The 23389-nt window shown below is 46.2% G+C and overlaps 2 protein-coding genes and 1 gene segment (V, D, J or C); 1 reads left to right on the forward strand and 2 right to left on the reverse strand.

The window, feature by feature from the left end:
* LOC109439166 (immunoglobulin lambda-1 light chain-like) overlaps nucleotides 1-23389 on the reverse strand; it is a 556184-nt gene that overhangs the window by 264787 nt on the left and 268008 nt on the right. The gene's annotated exons all lie outside the window — the stretch shown is intronic.
* Nucleotides 1-23389, reverse strand: part of LOC109439815 (putative non-functional immunoglobulin lambda variable 1-50) — a 364704-nt gene that overhangs the window by 256016 nt on the left and 85299 nt on the right.
* On the forward strand, nucleotides 12702-17457 carry LOC109439167 (melanoma antigen preferentially expressed in tumors-like). Its single transcript, XM_019719413.3, has 4 exons — nucleotides 12702-12782; nucleotides 14092-14399; nucleotides 14809-15414; nucleotides 16530-17457. The coding sequence occupies exons 1-4, from the start codon at nucleotides 12747-12749 to the stop codon at nucleotides 17104-17106; spliced, it is 1527 nt and encodes a 508-aa protein (XP_019574972.3). The 5' UTR covers nucleotides 12702-12746; the 3' UTR covers nucleotides 17107-17457.

Here is a 23389-nt window from a genome sequence, read left to right on the forward strand (position 1 = left end):
CACAGATCTTAGTGAGCCCCTGGACTGTGGTGAGGGAACCTGGACCCCAAACAAAGGTTCCCTGCTGTGCCCCTGATGTGGCTGCAGTTGCCACACAGGTAAATAGAGTGCTTGGGGTGTCTCCTCCTGGGTCACAGTCCTACCAACAACAACTTAGGCCCCTAATTTAATGCTGCATTCATGATTCTGTCCCCAGCACCATCAGAGTATAAAGTCCATGGAAAGTATTGGCAAATATTACTGAATAGAAGAAATGAATAAATATTACATACATCTATTACTTTGTCTGAAGAGATTATATGTGTTATTCTGTATTTGATTTTTTTTTTCAACATTAGTGACATCACAAATCTAGCATGGCCCCAAAAGACATCTTCGATATTTTTTCTTCGATATTTTTTCATATTTGCTCCTCTCTCATTCTCCCCAATCTCAGGGGATCCAGATGAAGTTCTAGGTGGTGCCCTTGACCCCTCAATTACCCTTGTGATTTGCATCACCACTAAAAGCAAATCCTGCTGATTCCCCCTCCAAGTCGTCCACAAAGCTATCCATGGCCACTTGGATGCAACCCAAGATCTCCCACCAAGAGCCTTGCAAGGACCACACAGCCACCATGGAGACCTTGAACATGTACCTCAGGTCATGTCACTGATCCTACTTACAAACTTGTAATTTACCCCTAGCAAACTCCTCTCCCCCACCCACCACCCCCAAGTCCCATCTCTCCAGCCTCCTCTCCCCTTAGTTCACTGGAAGGAGCCCCTGCTACCTTCCTCAATGCCCCCTGAACAGCAGACTAATCCTGACCCACAGTGCCCCCTGGTGGTCTGAGACACAAGATGCCTCATGATACCAGACAAGTATGAGTACTGGAGCAATACCAGGAAAATGGATTTGAAAAGACTTTGGAAAAGCAAAATCTTAGAAGACTGTCTTAGTCCATGTGGGCTGCTGTGAGAAAATTTCACCGACTAGATGGCTTATAAACAGAGATTTATTTCTCACAGTTCTGGAGGCTGGGAAGTCCAAGATCAAGGTGCCAGCATGATGGCATTCTACTGAAGGGTCCTCTTCCTGATTTATAGCCAGGGCCTTCTTGCTGTGTCTTCACATGGTGCGAGAGGCTAGGGATATCTCTGGAGATTCTTTTATACGAACACTAATCCCATTCATGAGGCCCCATACTCATGACTTCAGCACATCCCAAAGGCCCCACCTACTAGCACCATCATCTTTGGGGGGTAGGATTTCAACATATGAATTTTGGGGGACACAAACATTCAGACCATCGCAAAGACCAAGGAGTGTGCCTGCTGGAGAGAGGAAGGTCTAATTGAATTCCTTGATTTCCAGGTGAGATATCACCTGCCCCTTGGGTTATGTAAGTGGAGCTAAAGGGCAGAGAACAGCTAGCATTAAGAAGGATCCAAGTCTCCCTCTCTGAGGACCTCTCCTCAGATTGGCATGCTTGTATGCACAAATGAGGACACAGGGTTTGTCACCTGGGTCAGTTATCAATCAAACATCTTGAGAACATGGACTCTAAGCTCACCTCCTTCCAGTCCAGCAGAAACTTGATCTGAGGGTGCTCCTAGCAGATGTGCCATCAAAATACTAAATAGGAATGATGGATCATTCCGTGAGTGGGAAAATGAACATCTACCTGGCTTTAATAGGAATGGGGGAGACCCAGAAAGTCCTGAGGACTATCTTTCATCATCATTGCCTCCCCCATGTGGCCACTTTTCTGGATCTTAAGAACTATGGTCCTCTGAAAAGGGCCAGAAGAGTTCTGAGGTCACCTCAGTATTTGTGTGCAGTGATGGTTGGGGGGTGCTGAGAGGAAATTCTAGTTAGAGAGATAGGACTTGTTCTTTCTGTGTAGAAGAAGACAGCCTTTACTTTTCAAGACCTCTGCTATTTTATTCATTAGTTTCTGTAGTGGTGTTCTCGACAATAGCAGATCTTCCAATCATAAACAACAATAATGAAATGGCAGAACTGAGGACCAGTTCAGACTCCATCATACTGGGGTCCAGGCCTGGATGTGGAACCTGGGGTTGGAACCATGTCTCTTGGGCCCCACAGTGGAGAGGCCCCCAACGAATGCCCCACCACTCTCACCACCCCACCCCTACTGGGACCCAAATATTCTGCTTGGTTTGGCCCACCCAATTAAAAACACACTTCAGTGTTAATTGTGTCTTGTATTTCTCTGCGCTCTTTGCCTCTGCTGTGGATGTATAATGCATACTGACATCATGATTCATTCCTATTAAAAATACAGAATTGTACACCTGAAATCTATGTAATTTTACTAACAATTGTCACCCCAATAAATTAAAAAAAAAAAAAAAGATTCGTCTGGGCAATTACGCTGAAATGTCGACAAAAATCATCTATCGTAAGAGAACGCTTATAAGAAGAGTTTATTTGAGCCAAACTGACGACAATTGTCAGAAAGCAAAATCTGGACTGAGAAAATGGTCCCCAAAATGGCGGTTTGCATCTTTTTTTATACATAAAATCAAAGGAGGAAGGTTATATGACACCCACTGGTGATAGATTAAGGGGTGGGAGAAAGCAAGCAGGGAAATCTCTGGGATTGGATAAAAGTAAATCGGAGAGTTAGGAAGGTACTTCTTTTACATAGGTGGTTGCAGGATAGTCAACAGTTCGCTTTTTACAGCACATAGAGATGGTAATCAGGAGACCAGCATAATAATGAGTAATCTTGCATTTTTCCAGCTCTGGTCTGAAAAAAGGATTACTGACATTCCAAAGATGTTATCTTAGGTGCAAAAAGACAACAGACAGTCCCACTTAAAGGCACAGATTAACTTTATGAAGGAAGCTAAAGATGTGACTTCCCGCCAAGGCCCACTTAGTTATGAAATTTTTTATGCTTATGCCATCTTATGTGGTTATTTTCAGTCTCCTGAGCTTGTCAGGTTTAATATGTAGCCCCTTTTCCATCCACAAAAATATAAGACCGGAGAAAGAAACAAAAGGGACAAAGCTTTACAATGGAAGAGACAAAAATAAGTATTTGCACTTATGATTGATTTAGCTGTTAAAACTAAGAAAATTGGGCCGGCCCAGCAGCTCAGGTGGTTGGAGCTCCATGCTCCTAACTCTGAAGGCTGCCGGTTCGATTCCCACATGGGCCAGCGGGCTCTTAACCACAAAGTTGCCGGTTCAACTCCTCGAGTCCCCCAAGGGATGGTGGGCTCCGCCCCCTGCAACTAAAATTGAACACGGCATCTTGAGCTGAGCTGCCACTGAGCTCCCAGATGGCTCAGTTGGTTGGAGTGCGTCCTCTCAACCACAAGGTTGCTGGTCCGACTCCCGCAAGGGATGGTGGGCTGCGCCCCCTGCAACTAGCAACGGCAACTGAACCTGGAGCTGAGCTGGACCCTCCACAACTAAGACTGAAAGGATAACAACTTGACTTGGGAAAAACTCCTGCAAGTACACACTGCTCCCCAATAAAGTCCTGTTCCCCTTCCCCAATAAAATATTTTTTTTAAAAAAAGAGAAAGTCAACTGAGATTGAGTAGAGAGATTGCTGCATTAAACCATTGCCAGTGGGAGATAACAGGTGTGCTAGGATGGTTTGCATAAGACTATTTAACAAAAATTTTAACATCCATGGCTGAAAGTTTTTTTTGGTTGTTGTTGTTTTTTAAGAAAGGTTTTATTGAGCCAAAAATGCTAGCCAAAAAAGGACTGGTCTCAGGGCATGAAGTCCGAACCACCAGCAGCATAGCTAGGTGGGAAAAAAAATACGTGTCCATTGTCTTTAAGTTTGCAAGCATTTTGATATATCAAGTGGGTTTCGGGGAGAAAGATGTAAGCCATCCGAAAGAATTTTCCTGAGCTACAAAGAGGGTGAGAGGTGAAGCAGGGCAAGCTCTAGGATAGGCACAGAACCCGCAAAAAAAAACAAAAAAAAAAAACAAACAAACAGAAAAAAATATAAAAAACCCACTCCTGTCAATTGGCTGTGGGCAGCAGTCTGGAAAGCCCACATGTAAACAACAAGTGGAGGCTCCGGGAGTTCCAAGGGGACTGGCTAAAATAATCTGCGGAAATAGCCACCTGGAAATTAATCCGAAATTCTAACAAACAGAAAAGGAATGTGAGCAGTCTTCAGTTAGCTAGCCTGCAGCCACTAATAGGCTAATAGTTCTGTCTCTTTCTCTCACTCTCTGGCCACTGTCACTTAATTTAGAACATCTCAGAATTTTCTCCTTCTCAAGACTCATTACAATATAACAAATATAAGGAGAAAAGAATCATCACCCAACATCTTCCCACTTAGGAAAAACCATGCTTTTATTGCTTTGTAAGCATCTTTGCCAGGTCAGTAGTTCTCAAACTCTTTGGTCTCAGCATTTTTTTATATTCTTAATTATTGAGGATACCTTAAAGTCTTTGTTTATGTGAATAACATCTATGAACATTTACTGTATTAATTAAACCTGAAAATGGGGTTTTAAACATTAATTTGATTATACATAACAAAACTAAACCAATTATATGTAAAAAAAATATAAATTATGTATATTTTGTTATGTATTCAAAAGTTTGAAAAAATCAGTGTGAAATGTGGTATTGATACAGGTTCGCTAGCATGTCCCTAGGTAGACAGGCAGGTCCCTGGTAGAATAAACAAAAGACAGTCATATCCTAAAACTCCAGGATTTGAAATCACTCCTTCGCTCCAGGACATAATGTAACAAGGCCTTGAGGTTAATCATAAAATTTATTTTGGCCTGATAAATGGAGCAGATCTGATAGATAAAGAGTGGGTTACTTTGCTAATTCCTCCCGGATGGATAAGCAGAACAAACCTGGTAGATGAATTTCATTAGAAGGCGCCAGTTCCCTTCTTCAAACAAGTTCCCATCTTCAAACAGCTCCCCTTCCCCAAGCAGGCAAGGGAAGGTATAAAAGTAAGAGCTTTTGCCTTAGTCATGGGGCACCCCCCATTCGGGACCCCTCCCGCTCGGGAGCTGCAACCTCTTCTCCTGCCTCTAATAAACTATCCTTTTTTAAAAAAACTTTTTGCCTCTCCCTGGTCCGTGTTTCCATTCTTCGGCTTCACGAGACAGGATCCCGGCCCACACCCAGAAACTGCCGGCAGATCCAACATCACCTACATCAGTATTGTTGTTTACATTTCTGCCAGTCTCTTTAATGTCTGGGTTAATACAGAACAGCTGGATTCACACATCGACTTCTGCATTTAATCTGTTGTAGTATGTAGTTTTGGTTGAAGTGTCTGGAGAAAATCTGCTCTCACAAAAACATGCAGTTGGAGGGACAAGGAAAAATTTATGGTGAAGAGATCCCACGAAAGAAATGCATAAACGTGTGAGTTCTACTTTCAGGACAGAAATCTGAGGAAGAGCTAATTTGGGGCAGAACAGCAGTCAGTCATGTAAATGTTCTCTTGGTTCAGATGGTCATGAACTAAGTGGTATGAGAGGACAGACACTGAAAGGGTAGGACCCAAGTCTCCTTGCTGTTCCCTCAGCAAAATTTGCACAACTTTGTCATAAGAAGCTTTAAAAATGGATTTGAACTTAAAAATGGATTAAAAGTCTCCTTGTTTGTGGACTGTGGAGTACGCACCCTAGGGTAACCCTTGCCTATTCTCTTCCCCTTGAATTTGGGAAGAACCTGTGATTTGCTTCTAACCAATAAATTTGACGTCTCTTCTTTGATTAGGTTGCATTAAATAGCAAAGGCAACAGGCTGTTACTCCCAGGATGACATGTGATGTAAGACTCCCTCTTAGCAGACTGAAGACAGAGATCTTCCTGCTGGTCAGGCAGAAGCAAACAGCTATGCCATGAACTGCCTGAGAGGGCCACGTGGCAGGCACTGGTGGGCAAACTCTGGGAACTAGGAGCACTGACAGCCAAGTGCTTGCAAAAAGCCGGGGCTTCTGTCATACGCATCAAACAGCAAGGAAATGAATTCTGCCAATGAACTTGCAAGGAGATTCTTCCTCAGTCGAATCTCTGGAATATAATACAGCAACAAATACCTCAATTTCAGCTTGGGAAGACCTTGAGCAGAGGACCCAGCTCAGCTGAGCCAGGAAAACTGAGATAATAATACATGGGTGTTGTTTTGAGCCACTAGATTTGCGGTTATTTGTGACATAGCAATAGAAAACTAATACCTGGATCATCTGGGTCACTTTGGTCAGATCCAGGTGGATACAAGGTGGGGTAAGATGGAGGGAGACCTGGGTCACGGAGTGTGGGAGTACCTGAACCCACACTGAGGTACAGAGGGAAGTCTTCAGGTGAGGTGGCCCCTGAGCTAAGGTGAAATATCTCAGCACAACGTTCTTCCCCCATTTTGCCAATGAAGAAGGAGACTAATTTCACATTCCAAGGCCACCACACAGAGGGAGTTTTTATTTTCATTTTTGCAAAGCCACATCCCCTGGTTGACTGTTTTTCTTTTCCACATCATAAAACATAGCAACAGGAGTTGCATGGGGACCTATTCCTGAAATATTCACACCGCTGGGGTGTTGAGCAGAAAGGACACCAGAAACCACAGTCTGACTGCCTGGCTATTGTGGAGCTCCAGACACTGAGGGCTCAAGGCAGGATTTGTCTCAGTTGCCTGGGGGTTTGGAGAGCTGTAAGTAAAAGCCCTGGCTGTCACAAGTCAGTGACAGTCAGTGACAATCAGCCTTGCCCTCAGGCTAGAGTCCAGAGATAGTCAACTGAGGCCTATATGTTGCCACACCTGGAGCCAAAAAATTGAGCTGGAAGCCTGGAGAGCAGAGAACTGACAGTATTAATCAGGACTGTGGGGGTGGTTCCCAGGCTGTGTTGGTATGAAGAGACAGGGTTATAAATTCCAGTGTGGCTGCTGCTTCCCAGTGTAGGAGATGGTGACCGTTCGTCTCAAAGTCCCAGACACTGAAAGAGGCTGGATCAGGGCAGACTGAGCCCAGGACCAGGAGAGGGAGAAATGCTGAGGGATGACCCAGGTGAACCTGGGCAGCATGACAAGCAACCAGATCATGAAAATAACAATGGGCACTCTTCAAATGGATCCCCTTTTCATTTCATGTCCCACAGATGCATCCACTGCCCTCTCTGTCACTCTCATCATCTTACACTCTGCCCCAGTCTCTTTCTTTCTGTTCTTAAATTGGGCAAGCACTTGACTCTCCCAGGATCTGTGCAGTTAATCCTCATGCCCAGAACAGGATCCTGTCAAGCCCCCAATCGCTGCTTCCTGCTCAGGCCTCAGACAGGGGTTTCTGAGAAACCCAGGCAGGAGTCTGCCTGCCTTTTAACTTTGCATACCAGCCCTTTGTTTTCTTCAGAGAATTAGTCACAACTCGCCACTTTAAAACAATGGTCTTCTTGTTTTTTCGGTGGTTTTCTTTCTCTGTTTTCACCCAAAACTTTATGAGCCAGAGACTGTATCTCTGAGGGTTGCATTAGCAGCCACTCAAGGACAAATCTTTGTTGAATAAGTCCATAAAAAAGTGTTGGGAGGCTGAGTCTCCAGTTCCAAGGTGAAAAAAAAAATAAGTTTTTAATCAACTTTGTTCTAGGTGACAATCCCAGGTCCACTGCAGGTCAATACAATGGTCTCATTTGTATTCATTCATTCATTCATTCATTCATTCATCTACATAGCTGGAAACCTTCAACTCTGCTACCCCATAGACATGGGGATGTCTAGGGGAATGGCAGGGTAGAGCTACAAAAAAAAAAAAAAAAGCCAGCCTTGTTGACCTGCCTATTACTCTCAGTTACCACAACCTTCCTATGGTCAGCGGTAAAAGGTTCACTTCGATGACAAGGACACAGTGCCAGACTCCACCACACAGCGCCCCTTTCAGTAAAACAGTCTCACAGTTTGAAGAGGCTGAATACTCCCCAGTCCTGAGGGATGAGGCTGAATTCAAAACACTCCCAGGAGGTCCTTCAGGCCAGCTTGAATGACAGGGCTGGGGTCTCTGCTTTGCTCTAACCACCCCCTCACCAGGAAGGGATCCTCACCCATCTGGGTCTTGCCATTGACTCCAGAAGCCTGACTTTTCTCCCCTAAGGAGACTGGCAGGAAGCTGGTGCCAAAACCTGACACAGACCTTGCTAATATTGCGGATTCCAGGCCCCAGGTGCCCCCTGGTGGCCCCAGACCCGAAATCTCCAGGGTTAAGGGGCGCAGCGCGCAGCTCCCTGAGAAGCGGAACTCCAAGCTCTGGCGTGGTGCTTCCCCACCTGTCCTCAGCATTGTTGACCCGCTCCCTCCTCAGGAGGGTCCCAATTCATTTTCAGTTTTGAGACCCAGTTGTGACTTTGTCCAAAGGTGTTCGGTGGTGAAAAGAGGAGAAGCCCTGTATCTAGGAGGAGCGAACACTGAAGCCATCCGAAGGATTGGGGGAGGTGAGTTACAGCAAACGCAGGGATTTGGGCTTCTGAAAGAGCTCTGGAAAACCAAATTCGAGAGGAAGACTAAGGAAAGTTTGCCTCGGAGAGAGGACAATCTAATCGAATCCCCGCTGGGGCTCTGCTCCAGGGGTTACAGAAATGGTCAAGTCCAGAGAGTAGGGGGCGTTGGAGTGGCCAACAGCAGGGACAGTCTTTCCTAGAATAGGGAGGTGGGGGTGAGGCGAGAACCCTCGCTCAGGGGACGCGGCACCTGGCACCCTACACCCTGCGGAGAGAAAGTGGTCACCCGAAGCACAGGCCCTGGAGTGGAAAGTAAGGGGTAATTTGGGGGTGGGGATTCAGGCCTCCTTTCTCTACTTCCGCATCTCAGAGGCCCCACTCACCCCATGCTACTGCCGCGCTCCATTCCATCCACCTCCATCCTGCCACCCCATCCCCATCCCCCATTCCATTTTACCCCTATCCCACCATCCCACCGCCATCCTTAGTTCCACCCACCGCCATCCTGCCACGGGACTCCTATCCCCCATCCCACCGCCATCTTCCATTTCACCAACCCCCACCACCGCCATCCTCCATTACACCCACCCATCCCCCCGTTCCATCCCACCCCCACGCCACCCTATACCATCCAATCTCCAAATCCCCACGCCCCCACCCTACCCTACCCCATTCTCTAAAGCCCCAACCCCTCCCAATCGGTTAAACCCCTTCTGGACTCCTTGGGCGACCCCATTCATGATCCCAGGATCTCCTGAGATTTTGCCTGAGAAGGAACCAGAAGCCAGGGCTGGTCAGATACTTCTGTTTCCATCCGAGCTTTGGGGAGCTCGCTCAGTCAGAATCCGCTTCTTTCCCTCCAGCTGCTGTGCAGGGAGCTCACGTAGTGAGCGTGGTCTGAAGAAAACGTAAGTTCAAACCCCGGTCCCTACACATTCTTGCAGGGTGACTTTAGACTAGGCACCCGTAACTCCCAACCCCTCCCCGCCTACATTTTTCATTTGGAAATGAGTTATCACAACAGAGGATTGGAGTGATGACCAAATGAAAAAACGTGGTTTACTCGGTTGAGCCGAGGTCACGTGCTCCGTAAAAGTGGCCGCACTTAAAAGTTTTGGGTGTAGTAATTCATCGAACTCTGGAGCCTGTGTTTATTGTTTGATCTCATTAGCTGGCCCTGGTATGCACCTGAGGTGGGGTGGCTAGCTTTTCTGGGAATCTGGCTCTTCTGGAGGGGCCAGGCAGAAGAAGGGGCAGACATGTGGCTGCAGGACAGTGGTCAGTGGCCTTGGGGGAAGGGTCGCTTTTGACAGAGAGCAAGGTTTGTCACTCAGATTGTCCTCTGGTTCAGCCAATGAAAAATTGATGGTCAGGTTTGGAGTTAAGAGGTGATTCCTACTGGAGGATCGCATCTCCAGTTTGTAGTTTCCTCAGCAGTGTTCTCAGATTTTCACAGGAGCCCATGGCTTCCTAAATACTTGTGTTAACACACATTCTCCTTCTTGGAGCATTTTGGTTCTTGTTCTCAGATTTGGGTGCACACAGGTGATTGAGACATTGGGAGACCAGGGAAACCAAATTGGAGGACCTGAGGCCAGTCTGAGCTGGACTAGAGTGGACAGAAGACATCTTCAGGTAAGCTATGCCCCTGAGCCTTCTCAGGTGTGCCTAGAAGCCCTGTTGCCTCTTCCATCCTCCTCATGGAGGAACTAGGTGGAATGTGCATCCTGAGACCCCTCGCGGGGGAGGAAAAGCAGGAGCAGTTGTTAGTTTTTTCAAGTCATTTCTCCAAGAGAGCATTTCACCTACTGCCTTTTCATAAGAAGCAACTATATGCAGAGAACCATATGATTTCACTGATGTGGTATATAAACCAAAACCAACAAAAGAAGAAGACAAACAAATGAGAAACAAAAACTCATAGACACAGACAATAGTTTAGTGGTTACCAGAGGGTAAGGGGAGGGGGGTGGGAGATGAGGGTAAAGGGGATCGAAGATATGGTGATGGAAGGAGAACTGACTCTGGGTGGTGAACACACAATGGGATTTATAGATGATGTAATACAGAATTGTACACCTGAAAACTATGTAATTTTACTAACAATTGTCACCTCAATAAATTAAAAAAAAAAGTGATGACTATCCTAAAAAAAAAAAAAAAAAAGAGAGAAGCAACTATAGGGTGTTGGGGACCCCATTCCCAAAGCCATGGTTATGTTCAGAAACACTGCTAGGGATGAAAGAGCAGGGCTGGCATCAGACCCCAGAGACTCGACTTGTGTTTGGTGTCAGGTAGGTTTTGGTCGCACTTCTCCATGTCCTTGGACCACTGTGGGTAAGGGATGCTCCTTGAAAGAGAGCAACAGTATTGTATAGCTCATCCGTGGGTGTTCCTTTTTGGCCCCACCATATCCTTTGTTCTTGTATGGGGAGCGGGAGCAGAGACCCCGCAGGCCTCCCCGCACAACAATGTACCTTAGGCGCTCCGTAAATGTTTTTGAGTAAATCAAGGATTGAGGAAAGGGGGAGTCTGGGTGTTGTGGGAGCAGATCAGCTGGCTTGGAGACATCCCGGTGAATATGTCTGCTCTGCCCCAGTGCCTCCTGCCAGCCCTCAACACAGGACAGAGGATTTTCCTGTCAAGTGTGAAGCCAGTGCTTCTGGAATCCTGAGGCTCATAAGTCCTGAGGAGCATTGCTCTCCAGGGCTGAATGCCAAGGCTGGGCCCTCCCCTTCCGTCTAGACCTCTCCCTATCTTTGTATCCAAGACCAGTGCTCGCCACTTGTTCCCTCAACCTGCACCCTCCATTGGCCTATGTGCCCTTGGAGTGGGGGTGGAGGACAGCCACCTCACCCAGGCCAAAGCAGACAAAGGCAGGCCCTCTGGACACTCCCAGCCCCCAAGTCCAGGGCCACACTGTGAAAGAGAAAATCACAAACCCAAAATGGGGCCCCTCGTGCTAAAAGCCCATGATACCAAACCTAGATTTTAATACCTGATCTAATTGCAGTTTCAACCCCTTCCAGAAACATAACCAGTCTGGAATTTTCTGGTCAACACCAAGGTAGTAATCTCTTCATCAGAATGTGACAATTGTTTGGGCATTACAATGCAGGGGGTAGAGAATAGCCTGGAGAATTCTTTGGCTGGAGAGGGTCTGTCTGTGTTTTAAAACTTCAGAAGAACCAGTTGTGGTCCAGTGCAGCATGGGGATGTCTCAAAATGTGGCAGATCCTTAAATGCTAAATACAGCTTCAGATCTTGTGAGGGAGACGGTGGTGGTATTTGTGCACTGTGCTTAAGCTAGAAAGAGAGGAAAAACTGAGTTTTATTCTTGTGATTAGTGGTGCTCTCCCATCAAAATCTGTGTAACCAAGAGGCTTAAGGTTGGGCCAGCAGGATCTTTTTGAATCTGCATGTGCATCAGTTGTTTCTTAGGATTAAGGAATATCAGTTACCGGTATATACTTGGGAAGGGGCCTTTGGTGATCATGTTCAGGGTCAAGATCCCTGGAACACGTGTGGTCCTGATGTGCCTGTGAAAGTCAGGATGTGGAAGAGGATGCCTGAGCCTAAAGAGAAAGTCCTCTGGTCACAGCTCCTTGATGAAAAGGATACGTGCATTTGGCCCACATTGATATCTCTCCCTGCTTCCAAGATTCTAAGGAACTCACAGGTTTCACCCCTCAGTGGCTTTCAGAATTGGATAAGTCATGTCCCAGGTTTAGTCGCCAAACCTCTCCACTGGCCTTTTTTCTTTTCTGGCGTCTCCCCAGCCCATGTTCCTACATTTAATCTCAAACCAGTTTGCTGAGCTGATCTAGTCCTGGGATGAAATGCCCTTTACCTTCAGGGAGAGAAGACTGAATCTCCTCCCTGCCCTCACCTTGGGTGTAAGGAAGCCACCTGGTTTCCTCTTTAGCCATTCCCCTTTTAAGTTCTCAAGTTCATTCAGATGAAAGTCTTTGAATTCTGCAAACAACTATTTCACCTTGCCTTGGGTAATTTCCTTGGTCTCGTTACAAATGCCTCGCTTCTCCCTTCTGGCCAACTCCTAGTTGTAATTTTGACCTGACCTTCTTCAGGGAAGCCTAACTCTGATCTAGAAGACCAGGGGTCCCTCAGTTTGTACCTCTGTTCATCTGTGAATAGGCACACAATTTGCAAGTTTAGGTAACATCAAGTATAAGTGACTATTTGATATTCAGGAATTTTATTTTGTTTTTTTCTTTTTCTTTGGGGATGATACCACTGTCTTCATAAAGCTGTCTTAACTCGAACATTTGGACAGTCCTGATGAGGCCCAGACTCCCCCGGCGAGAGGACATCCAGGTTGGTTTCCTTTTCTATTCCTTTTCCTTTCATGAATTGACATATGATTCAATTCGTTGGATGGAGATACAGTAATAAGGTTTTGCTTTCCATTGGAAGTTGAAATATCAGGATCTGAAAAGGGAGGTGTGGCCAGAAAGGGCTATAATTGCTTCTGAGGAGCCTGAGGAGGGACCATAGGCTGGAGCATGAGTCACTGTATAGTCCTCCATGAGTCAGGAGCCTTAAGCTGGGGACGCTACCATCTTGACGCCCTCAGCTGGGATCTCCAGAGGCCTGCAGGCCAAGATTCCTTGGACAGTTTTCCTTGCAAATGCTAAGCCGAAATGGTGAAACCTTTGGATTTCATTCAGTTAGCCAAGAAAGGTACTAAGGTAGGTCTTTTGTAAAAGCGTCGTAACACGAACTTTTGGGAAGTTGGGGGATACCTGTCTTTCTTAACCAAACAGGTTTTTTTTTAAATAAAATACATTAATTCGTTGAAAATTTTTGATGATATTTTAAATATTTAGTTTGTGATCAGTAATAATTGGTCATATCTGCTATGGTGTTGTGATACTAGTTAAAGCTTCTGTTAAAAAAACAAAACAAAACAAAAACCTAAAAGCTTAGAAAAGGTTCCAAAGCCCATTTTTGAGTGGAGACTTTATTCTGCATGTGAGCTCTTTGTTCCCTGGAACAAAGTGGTAATTCTAATATTCGTAGAAGAGACACAATAAAATGTACATCTTGGAATTAGTGTTTACTTTTCTCATCTCCGACTTCCATATGCATATACTGTTACGCTACTTTTAAGGTTTCTCATTTAAAATGTTTTAGATGACATAATAGTACCCATTGCATGGATATTCCTGAATCTTTCTCATCTGGGTTATCCTTTGGAGCTTAGAAGGAGGCTGTGCTGGGCGTTGGGATGCTTGTTGCAGTGTTTTTTAGTCCTTGAGTGATAACCAGAAACTTTTCCCCAAAAGGGGTGGGGTCAGCTCTCAGGCTCTTCAGTACTCACTTCACAGGGGGACTAGAATGAAATGCAGCAGTGGGTGGATAGAGGATAGGCCACGGATCATATTGTCCCCTCCTTGGTGCGTGACGAGATGCTGGTCTTGCCTCCGGCAGAAGCAGAAGTGTGGCTGTGGCCCCTGAGCAGAAAATGGAATCAGGGTAAACTGAGGACTCCCTGACTGTTGCCAGAGCAGTGCCTTTGGCGCTCAGCTAGTTTCTCTGAAGGGTGGAGGGACGATGGGGTTGCTCGTGCTCAGCCTGACAAGGATGCCTCACTCCCTGGATCTTTCCCTCGGGTCTGTTTCAGAGTAGATTCATTAGGATGACTTTTCCGGACCCAGGCAGACTTGTGGAACTGGCGTGTCAGAGCTTGCTGAGGGATGAGTCCATGGCCATTGCTGCTCTGGAGTCGCTGCCCATGGAGCTCTTCCCGCCGTTGTTTGTGGCAGCCTTTGCCGGGAAGCACAGCAAGACCCTGAAGGTGATGGTACAGGCCTGGCCCTTCCCCTGCCTCCCTATGGGAGCCCTGATGAAGGAGCAGCAGCCTCACCACGAGACCATCCAGGCTGCGCTTGATGGACTCGATGTCCTTCTTTCCCAGGAGGTTCGCCCCAGGTGAGGGGGATCTAGTAGTCGGGTAGGGCCTTGCGGGTCCGAGCAGATACAGGAGGATCAGGGAGAGTGCAGGGCAAAAGAGCCACAGGCTTCTGATGGCATCAGTGAGAATACTCAGGGAGGCCTTGGAGCTATTCCTGAGGCCACTCTGGGAACAGGCTTCTGGAGACATAGGGCTGATTAAGATACAGAGGTGACCAAAGGAACATGTACCCACGCCCTCCTGGTGGCACTTAAAGGTACCAAAAAATGGGACCAGGGAGGATCCCAGTAGTGCTAGGAGCAGCTGATATACGGGGTACGGAGTAAAAGTGCTGTTGGGTGTCTGGTCCAGGTGCCTAGATTCCTAAACTCATGGTGTTACACCCTGTTGATCTTAACGCATCTCAGTCTCTTGTTTTCCCCACAGGAGATGGAAACTGCAAGTGCTGGATTTACAGAAGAACGCTCATCAGGACTTCTGGACCGTGTGGTCTGGAACCAAGAGCCATATGTGCTCATTGTTGGAGCCAGAGCTGGCCCAGCCCATGAAGAAGAGGCGAAAAGTTGACGGTTCAGGGGCGAGGCTGAAGCCACCCTCAGCCTCCGTGGAGGTGTTCATAGACCTTTACCTCAAGGAGGGCACCCCTGATAAGTCTGTCACTTACCTCATTAAAAAAATCAGGCAGAAGAGAGGTTTACTACACCTGTGCTGTGAGAAGCTGAAGATTTCTTCAGTGTCGATGCAAAACATGAAGATCCTGAAAATGGTGCAGCTCGACTCCGTTCAGGATTTGGAAGTGAATTGCACCTGGAAACTGTCCACCCTGGAGAAGTTCATGCCTTACCTGGGCCAGATGTGCAATTTGCACCGCCTCCTTCTCTCCCACGTCCACATGTCTTCCCACATCACCCTGGAGCAGGAGGAGCAGTGTGTTAGCCAGTTCACCTCTCAGTTCCTCAGCCTGCTCCACCTCCAGGAGCTCGGTTTGGACGCTATCGCCTTCCTCCAAGGCCACCTGGACCAGTTGCTCAGGTGAGGGATGGTGAGGTTTCTGTGCAGACCAGAGCAAGTCCCTTTTCATTTCAGTCAAGAATGGTGCATCGCCTGTGTGCTAGCTATCAACGGTACCCGAGTACACGAGTCACTAGGAAGTTCACACAGTCAGCGTCTTGTTCACTGCTCTGTCCCCTTGCATGTTGTCACATAACCCCCGGATAAAGGTTAGAGGTAGTAACTAGGATAGATGCTATTAAAGGGATTCCTCTCCAGGAATCTCTGTAATGGGGGCTTCGGGCCAGGTGAGGCTGGCTTTGGGAATTCTTCCCTTAAAAAGTGATGTCTAAGTGAAGATGATGGAAAATAACTGAGTGAGGAGGGTGGTGATGAAGGGAAAGCCCATCAAATGTGAGGTTTCAGATCTTAAGCTCTGCACTCAAGCACTTAGTCAACAGAAGGCTCTCCCTTCAAACCTGCCTCAAATTGTCTGTCTCTCAAGCTTTGCTTTAGATTTCAGCTAAGAGAACATGTGGGAAATGCAGGATTTTAGAGTAAGCGATTGTAAAAAAAGGGTAGATGGTTTGTGGATGATTTAGTGATCCAAGAGAGTTCGGGCAGTCTGGCAGCCCCCACTAGATGTTGCCAGACCTTGCCCAGGTTAGCCCTTTCTGCCCATTTCCCAATAGCCTCATCTGGCACAGAGATAAGGGTGACAGGTTCAGGCTGTGGCCAGAAGGAAGCCCTAGTTGAAACCATTTTCGGTCATGTCTCTCAGTACTAAAATTTGCTGATTCCTCTCCTGCTTGGGACATAGGGTCAGGCTCCCCTCTGAGCATGTTTACCTCCGTTCATGCTCACAGCACCTGTGGGGGGATCTGATATGCTCTGTTTGACAGATGAGCAAAGGGAGTGTGTGAGGTTTCATTCACTTGAACCAGTCACACAACAAATAGTGCTGGAGAAAGGACTCCACTCAAACTTACACTGAATTGAATGCTTCTTTTCACCATGTGGTATCCTGGGGGTTGACTGTCATCTGGAACATTTTGGGTTTGGTGAAATGGGCCCCCCTTCCCCTAAAGTGGCTCATCTCCACCTCCCTCGACCCACCAGCTCCATCCCCCAGAACTAACTGCTCTGTCTCTCCCCAGGTGCCTGAAGACCCCCTTGGAGACCCTGTCAATCACTAACTGCCTGCTTTCGGGACTAGACCTGATGCATCTGTCCCAGAGACTGAACGTCAGTCAGCTGAAGAACCTGAGTCTCACTGGGGTCAACCTGACCTGTGTAAGTTCTGAGCCCCTCCAAGTTCTGTTAGAGAGAGCCTCTGCCACCCTCCAGGACCTGGACTTGGATGAGTGTGGGATCATGGACCACGAGTTCACTGCTATCCTGCCGATCCTGAGCCACTGCTCCCAGCTCACGACCTTAAGTTTCTGTGGAAACCCCATCTCTGTGTCCGTCCTGGAGGACCTGCTGCATCACACCATCGGGCTGAGCAAGCTGAGCCATGTGCTGTATCCCACCCCCCTGGAGAGTTACCAGGATGTTCACGGCAACCCCCACGTGGGCGTTCTTGCCGAGGTGCATGCCAGGCTGAGGCAGATGCTGCAGGAGTTGGGACGACCTGGCATGATGTGGTTCAGTGCCAGCCGCTGTGCTGATTGTGGTGACAGGACCTTCTATGACCCAGATCCCATTCTGTGTCCCTGTTATATGTCTGTCTAGCTGGGTGCATATATTATAGGTTTTATTCTGGGCACTTGGACGCTGAAGCCCAGACATAAGTGCATCTTCAAGGAGCACAGCAGCCACAGTTTCAGACAATTGCTCAGTGTAAGCAAGAAAAGGAGAGGTGATTCAGGGGGTGGAGGGGAAATGTTGACTTGAGTTAATGGTTTTTTGGGGGAGATGACATTCTGTAAAGTTTGAAATATAAGTCAGAATTTCTAGAGGGAGATTCAGGTGTGAAAAATAGAATGTGGGAGTTATCCCTGCTTGTATGGTTGTAAAGAAATGGTCAGAAATAAAGGGAACCTCGTGTTAACCATCTGGTATCTTCTATGATATGTTAACCTGATTCTCCGGTTTAAACCTCAGGAATCTCCAGTTACTGGTCAAACAAGAAGGCATGAGCATGCCCTGACCCTCGAGGCTGGACAAGGTTGGGCCCCAGGAGTTCACAGCACCATTTATCATTCCCTATGTTTGGTTCCTTTCTCTGGTGCATCTGTTACATCCTCACTTACCTCTGACTATTGAGTCAGTCAGTGCACACAAAACATATCCACAGGGCCTGGAACATACTAAGTGGCCTATAGTGAGCGCCACTGGAGGAAAAGTTCTCAGGGTCTCACTGCTAAATCTGCCCAGGCCCTGGACTCGAGCCCTCCTCCCCTGTGCTTCCGTCCCTGGCCTTTGGCTGCACCAGGCTAGGGCTTCACTGTCCAAATCAGGCTCCCAGGACTGGGGACAGCCACCCTGTTGGTGGGCGGGAGCCTCAGCCTTACCACCCCATGCCTGTCATCCCAGCTGGTCCAGCCCCCTCTTGAATTCAACTACTTGCACACAGTAAAAACATCTAAATTCCTTTTAGCAAAATACTAAGATCATATGGGCATATAACGTTTATTTAGTATTTGTGTCCCCCATTAAATATATAACATCCTTTTGTGGGTGCTAGGTCCTAACAATGCAAGAATGACTTTCTCCCCAGATAATCCTGTAGGGGTTCAGAAAAGTCACCCCAAGATGTGCTTCTGTGGAATGTGGGTTTTTTTGAGCTGAAGGCAGTTGAGACTTTGGAGCCTCACAAGAAACTTTTACCTCTCAAAGAACTTGAATTAGGGATCTTGCCCGTAATCAGAGTTACCACCGGCAATAACTTTTTATGACATATCCATAGGGCAGGGCAAATTTCTAATCGCTGGACATCTGCTCTTATCCTGCAAATGACCTTCCTCCCATCTTTACCTCATATTTAGAATATCATATATATCTCATTTTCCCCTTCTGCCTTTGACTCTCTGATGTATCTGGTGTTCCCATATATACTATATACGTATGCAATTAAATTTGGTTATTTTTTTCTTTTGTTAATCAGTCTCATGTTTATTTGATTATTAGACTACCTGAAAGAACCTTTGGGGTAGAGGAAAGTTCCTTCCCTACTGTCCCCTTTCCTCCTTATCAAGGAGGTGGTAAACCAACTCTGAGCCAGTGAGAGGCCCTGGATTTTGGGTCCCAAGAGTGAACAGCCCCATGCCAGGTCCTAGGGAGCACTTAGGTGGATGCAGGTGAATGTCAAGACTTGGGAGGTGGGGGTATGGAGAGACCACCCTGAAGGGCAATACATACAAATGAAAGATGTCATATTGTTGATTTTGGACCCCATGGTTGGGCAATTGGCCTCCCCATGAGCAAGAGGCCCCCTGCTCCCATGCCACTGTGTCCTGGCCATGGGCTATCTAAACCCCCTCACTGCATAGCCTCCCAGAGAAGCACCTGGGGAGGCCAGACAACCAGATGCTTCATTGCTCCTTTCCCTGAGTGAGCAAGTCGGTCCTTTTTCTCCTTCCACTGCCTTATTCAGTGATGCCCACGCGTGCATGCTGCTGCCTCTGCTGGGTGTCAGTAACTTCCTATGTGGCCACACACAGCAAATGGCCATTCTACAATCCCCTATGCCCCACAAGAAAGAACCAGAAATGGACCTATCAGCTAGTGGACACACTTTGCTGTTTCTGAGAAAAGAAAATACAGAAATCTCTGTAACTGATGGAGTGCCCGAAAAAAAAGAGGGTCGGGAAAAGATGTCTTTTTTTCCCCCGATGTGCACCCTGTTTCAGCATCCCCAACATAGACCCAACTTACAGGGAATGCTTTCCAGAATGGGAACCAGTCCCTCTGGAACTGGAGGAAAAGTGTACAAAATGAGCAGGTGTATTGATATGTATTATCGATTGCTGTGCGCAGACTTAATTTCAAGGCCCGATACGCAAGACACATCACCACAAGCTGGGATGAAGGGGTTAAAGAGTTTTATTACAGAGTGAAAGTAAGTAAGACAAGACAGAGATTAGGGGACTATATCATCATACCGCTAACAAGCAAGGAGGCAATTCATCATACCACCAGGGCCCAGTCAATTAGAGCCGTAGAAACAGCAACGGCCTTTCATCAGCGTAGGCAAAATTCCAGTCAAGTAAAGTCATCAACACGGGCGGAATATCTTGCAGCAGCCGAGGCGGCCCCGGGGAACAACTGCTGCTGAGTCTGCCTCGGCTTTCTGGGGTTTGAGGACTTCACTACCAACAGCGGCAAGGAGCCAATAAGCATATGTGTTAACAACACAAGGAACTGAACTCGGATCTGGCTAGGAGCTGGGCCAGTCCTTGGTAAGAGATTAGATGTATTGGAGCTCAGCCCACCTGCGCCAAGGCGAAGGCCAGTCTCCACATCCTGTAAATATTTTCTTGGTCCTTGGGAGGGTAGCCAATCCTTCCAAGGCCACGCACATACCCCAGCCACTGTGAGAGTTTACATCCCCAAATGTTCTCAGGCAGACATTCATATATTCTATTCCTTACAGCAGGTTCTCTGGGAGGAAGAGCAAAAGTAAAACGCCATATGACCTCGGCATCGGCTTCCTCAGCCACAAAGTAGACAGAACACCTCAAAACTGCATGGTGAGATTCACCTACAGGGCTAGCTTATGGTGTGTGATCAGACAATATGGTGAATGTTTAAACTAAAAAAAAGAATTATTACAGTAAAATTCACATTGCCATTAATCCCCCTCAAAATACTCCCCCTCACTTCCAACACACTTGTCCCACCATTCTTGCCACTTTCTGAAGCAGTTCCGGAAGTCCTTTCGTGAGTGTCTTTAGTTGTGCAGTCGTGGCTGCCTCGATGTCCTGAATCATTTGGACTTTGGGGAAGAGCCTGAAGTCGCACGGTGCCAGATCCAATGAACAAGGTGGATGAGGACACACTGTAATGTGTTTTTTGGTTTTTTTTTTGGATTTTAATTTGAGATTTTATTCTTTTGTAATGTTTTTATTTGACAGAAATTGCCAGGTACCAGAAGCGATGTGTGTGACATAGAGCAGTATCATAATGGAGGATGATTTACAGCACACTTTAAAAATCTGCTCCCAACCGTAGCTCCCACCTGACTGACTGCACCGAACAACTTGAAACTTGTCACACAGTTAACTAAGATTTGACACGCTGCTTCCTGTGTTGGAGACCCCTGTTTTTCCATTGGATGGCACTTGGCAGCAGCATTCACTTTTTTTTTTAATCACACCATGTATATAAAGCAGTTGTTGTGCCCTGTACAGGGATGACCCATTATTATTAGCCACCAGATGCAAGTAAAGGAAGAAAAACAAAAGCCAGTGCTGCATCTTGCTTCTAAGTCCTACAGTTGGGACTTTATTTGGTCTGGAGACCTCATTTGAGAAATAAATTCTGGTAAAATTCTTTATTCAGAATTTTGACTTTTCCATCAAAATATTCCAAGAGGCATAGTATCAAGGCAATGAGGTTTTGAAAAGTTGAGTTTAGATCGAGATATATCTCATCAGTGAGGATGGCCATACGAGACGCCTGCGGAAGTGGTGACTGCTGGTGCACAGAAGTCATGTAGATAGATGAAGGCCCTATGTCTAGGGGTCTCAATGTCATCAGAAGGCAAGTAGGGAGAGTATGGCACACACTTAGTATTAACTATTCATCCTGGAGCTAGCCCAGCTGCACAGCAGATAGGCAGGTTGAACTTAGGGCAGCTGGGGGATACAGATATCAAAGGGAAGAATCTGAATACAAAAGAGCCAGAGCACAGTCTAATGCAACACATCCAGGGAATTATCCAGAGGCAGAAATGAAACTCAAAGAATGGCGTCTAGGCACAAAGAAGTCAAATTGCTTTAGGAGAGTGAGTTGGGGAGAACAACTATTTGAAGAACTGCTGACTGGATCCAAAATCCAGATCGGTACCCAGATTACTACTAATAATAATAAGGCGGGGTATTCAAATAGATTCTGAGAGAAATAGCCTGGATTCTGCAGCTGACATGAAGTCATTGTCACAGGCACATTTTCACTGTGAAAATAAATAAAGGAAACCTCGCTAAAAGTGGAGTCGGGAAGCCCTGAATGGGGAACTCTCACCACTCCTTGCAGCCTCTGTAATCAAAGGAAGAAGAAAGAAAAAATTATTCTGACAAGAGAAGACATTTTTCCTACAGAAATTTCATTTTCTGCATTTAGAAAAGGAAGACCCCCCAGTGCTCCAGCAACAATGCACTCACTACTCACTGCTTGTAGCAAATGAGACATGACCACAACTGTGAACTCCTGCTTTTTGCCAATGAACTTTAATTCAAAACAACCCTCCTTAATTTCCTCCTAAAACCTAATAAAAGCTACCTTCTTTTAGTCTCTTTGGACTTGCCTATGGTTTGCCACAGCTTGCTTGTCCCAAATTGCAATTTTCTGCTACTCCCTAATAAACTTTTTTTGCTGGTTCAATTATAGGCTATTTTAGCTTTGAGGATGACATTACCATCTTTCCAAAATCATATCTTGTTGGTGATTTTGTGTCTTAGGCCATGAAACTTAAAAAAGAGAAATTGGCCACGCAGAGTGAGGCCCCGTTGGCTGAGATGAATTCTGGTCAGGATTCATCCATGGCTCCAGAGACAGCAGAAAGAACTTCAGCAGCAGGAGGAGACAAACTTGGGGTTCCCTCAAGAAGTGTTGGTCTAGGGACCTAAGAGCTAGAGAGATTATCTTAGAAAGAGAAGAAGAGTGAGAGTGAGAGGTGATCCAGCATTTGGACAAGCAGAATTTTTAATATAAGATGAAGAGGCAGGAACTCAGAGGGCTAGAGAACAAAGCAGTTGCCCACAATACTTTTTTTTTAAATATATATATATATATATATATATATATATATATATATATATATATTTAATTATAGTTGACATTCAATACTATTTTATATTAGTTTCAGGTGTACAGCATAGTGGTTAGACATTTATTTAATTTACTAAGTGATCTTCCCAGTAAGTCTAGTTACCCACCTGGCACCATACATAGCTATCACAAAAAATTGACTATATTCCCTATGCTGTACTTGACAACCTTGTGACTACCAATTTGTATGTCTTAATCTCTTCACCTTTTTCACCCAGCCTCCAAACCTCCTCCCATCTGAAAACCATCAGCTTGTTCTCTGTATCTATAAGCACAAAACTTTTGTTGTTTTCTTCAACAAGTCTTCCACTCCTGAGCAAGGCAGAGCAGGGACATGGGTCCCTGAGTCTGTGTCGTGGAAAACTTCAGACTGTGGAAATGCAGGTTGTCAGCATGGTATAGATCCTGAAAGGGCCGGAGTGGGTTTCATATGAAATGGGTTAAGTGCCGGGTGCATCTGATGTCCGTCAGAACTCTACATGTTCACCACACTCATTGCCTTGGCAAGCACCTGCATAGCTTTATTCTAGTTCACAGACTATTTAATGTCTTATCTTCTTTTAATGAGCTGGATCCATATTTTCGTCCTGGGTGAAGATCCATTGCTCCACTTCTTTCTTCCTCCTAGCTCAGTTCTGCCAATGTTTTAGTTGAGGGATAGAAAAATGCTTCCATGCAGTCCCTTAGGAGGGCCAAAATAAATCAGGACAGAGATGAAATCTGACTGACATATCACTGCTATTGTCTATGAAATTTTCTTGCTCACGGAGTGAGGAGCTCATGCTATGTAGTGGGGCTCCTGTTCTAGTTGGTGAGTATTAATCCATGGGAAGTAGAAAGATGGGCCAGGGAAAGAAAGTTTGCTGGTTTGTTCATTTATACAATAATATAAAAAGGTTTATTGTCCATTAACCAAATAAACAAAAGTTTATTAACCATGTTGTACATGCCAGATCCTGTGCTAGATGCTGGGGTACCTAGAACACAAAGTAAGATGGTTGCCTCTCTCCCAGAACTCGGAAGG

Source organism: Rhinolophus sinicus, chromosome 9, assembly GCF_057876585.1.
Source record: "Rhinolophus sinicus isolate RSI-liver-muscle chromosome 9, RSI-T2T, whole genome shotgun sequence".
Taxonomy (NCBI): domain Eukaryota; kingdom Metazoa; phylum Chordata; class Mammalia; order Chiroptera; family Rhinolophidae; genus Rhinolophus; species Rhinolophus sinicus.

Bases quoted from the DNA above. Each gene is read 5' to 3' on its own strand.
- LOC109439167 (XM_019719413.3), top strand. From the start codon at position 12,747: ATGAGGCCCAGACTCCCCCGGCGAGAGGACATCCAG. The intron at 12,783-14,091 runs GTTGGTTTCCTT...GGTCTGTTTCAG, and splicing joins CCCGGCGAGAGGACATCCAG to AGTAGATTCATTAGGATGAC. The intron at 15,415-16,529 runs GTGAGGGATGGT...GTCTCTCCCCAG, and splicing joins CACCTGGACCAGTTGCTCAG to GTGCCTGAAGACCCCCTTGG.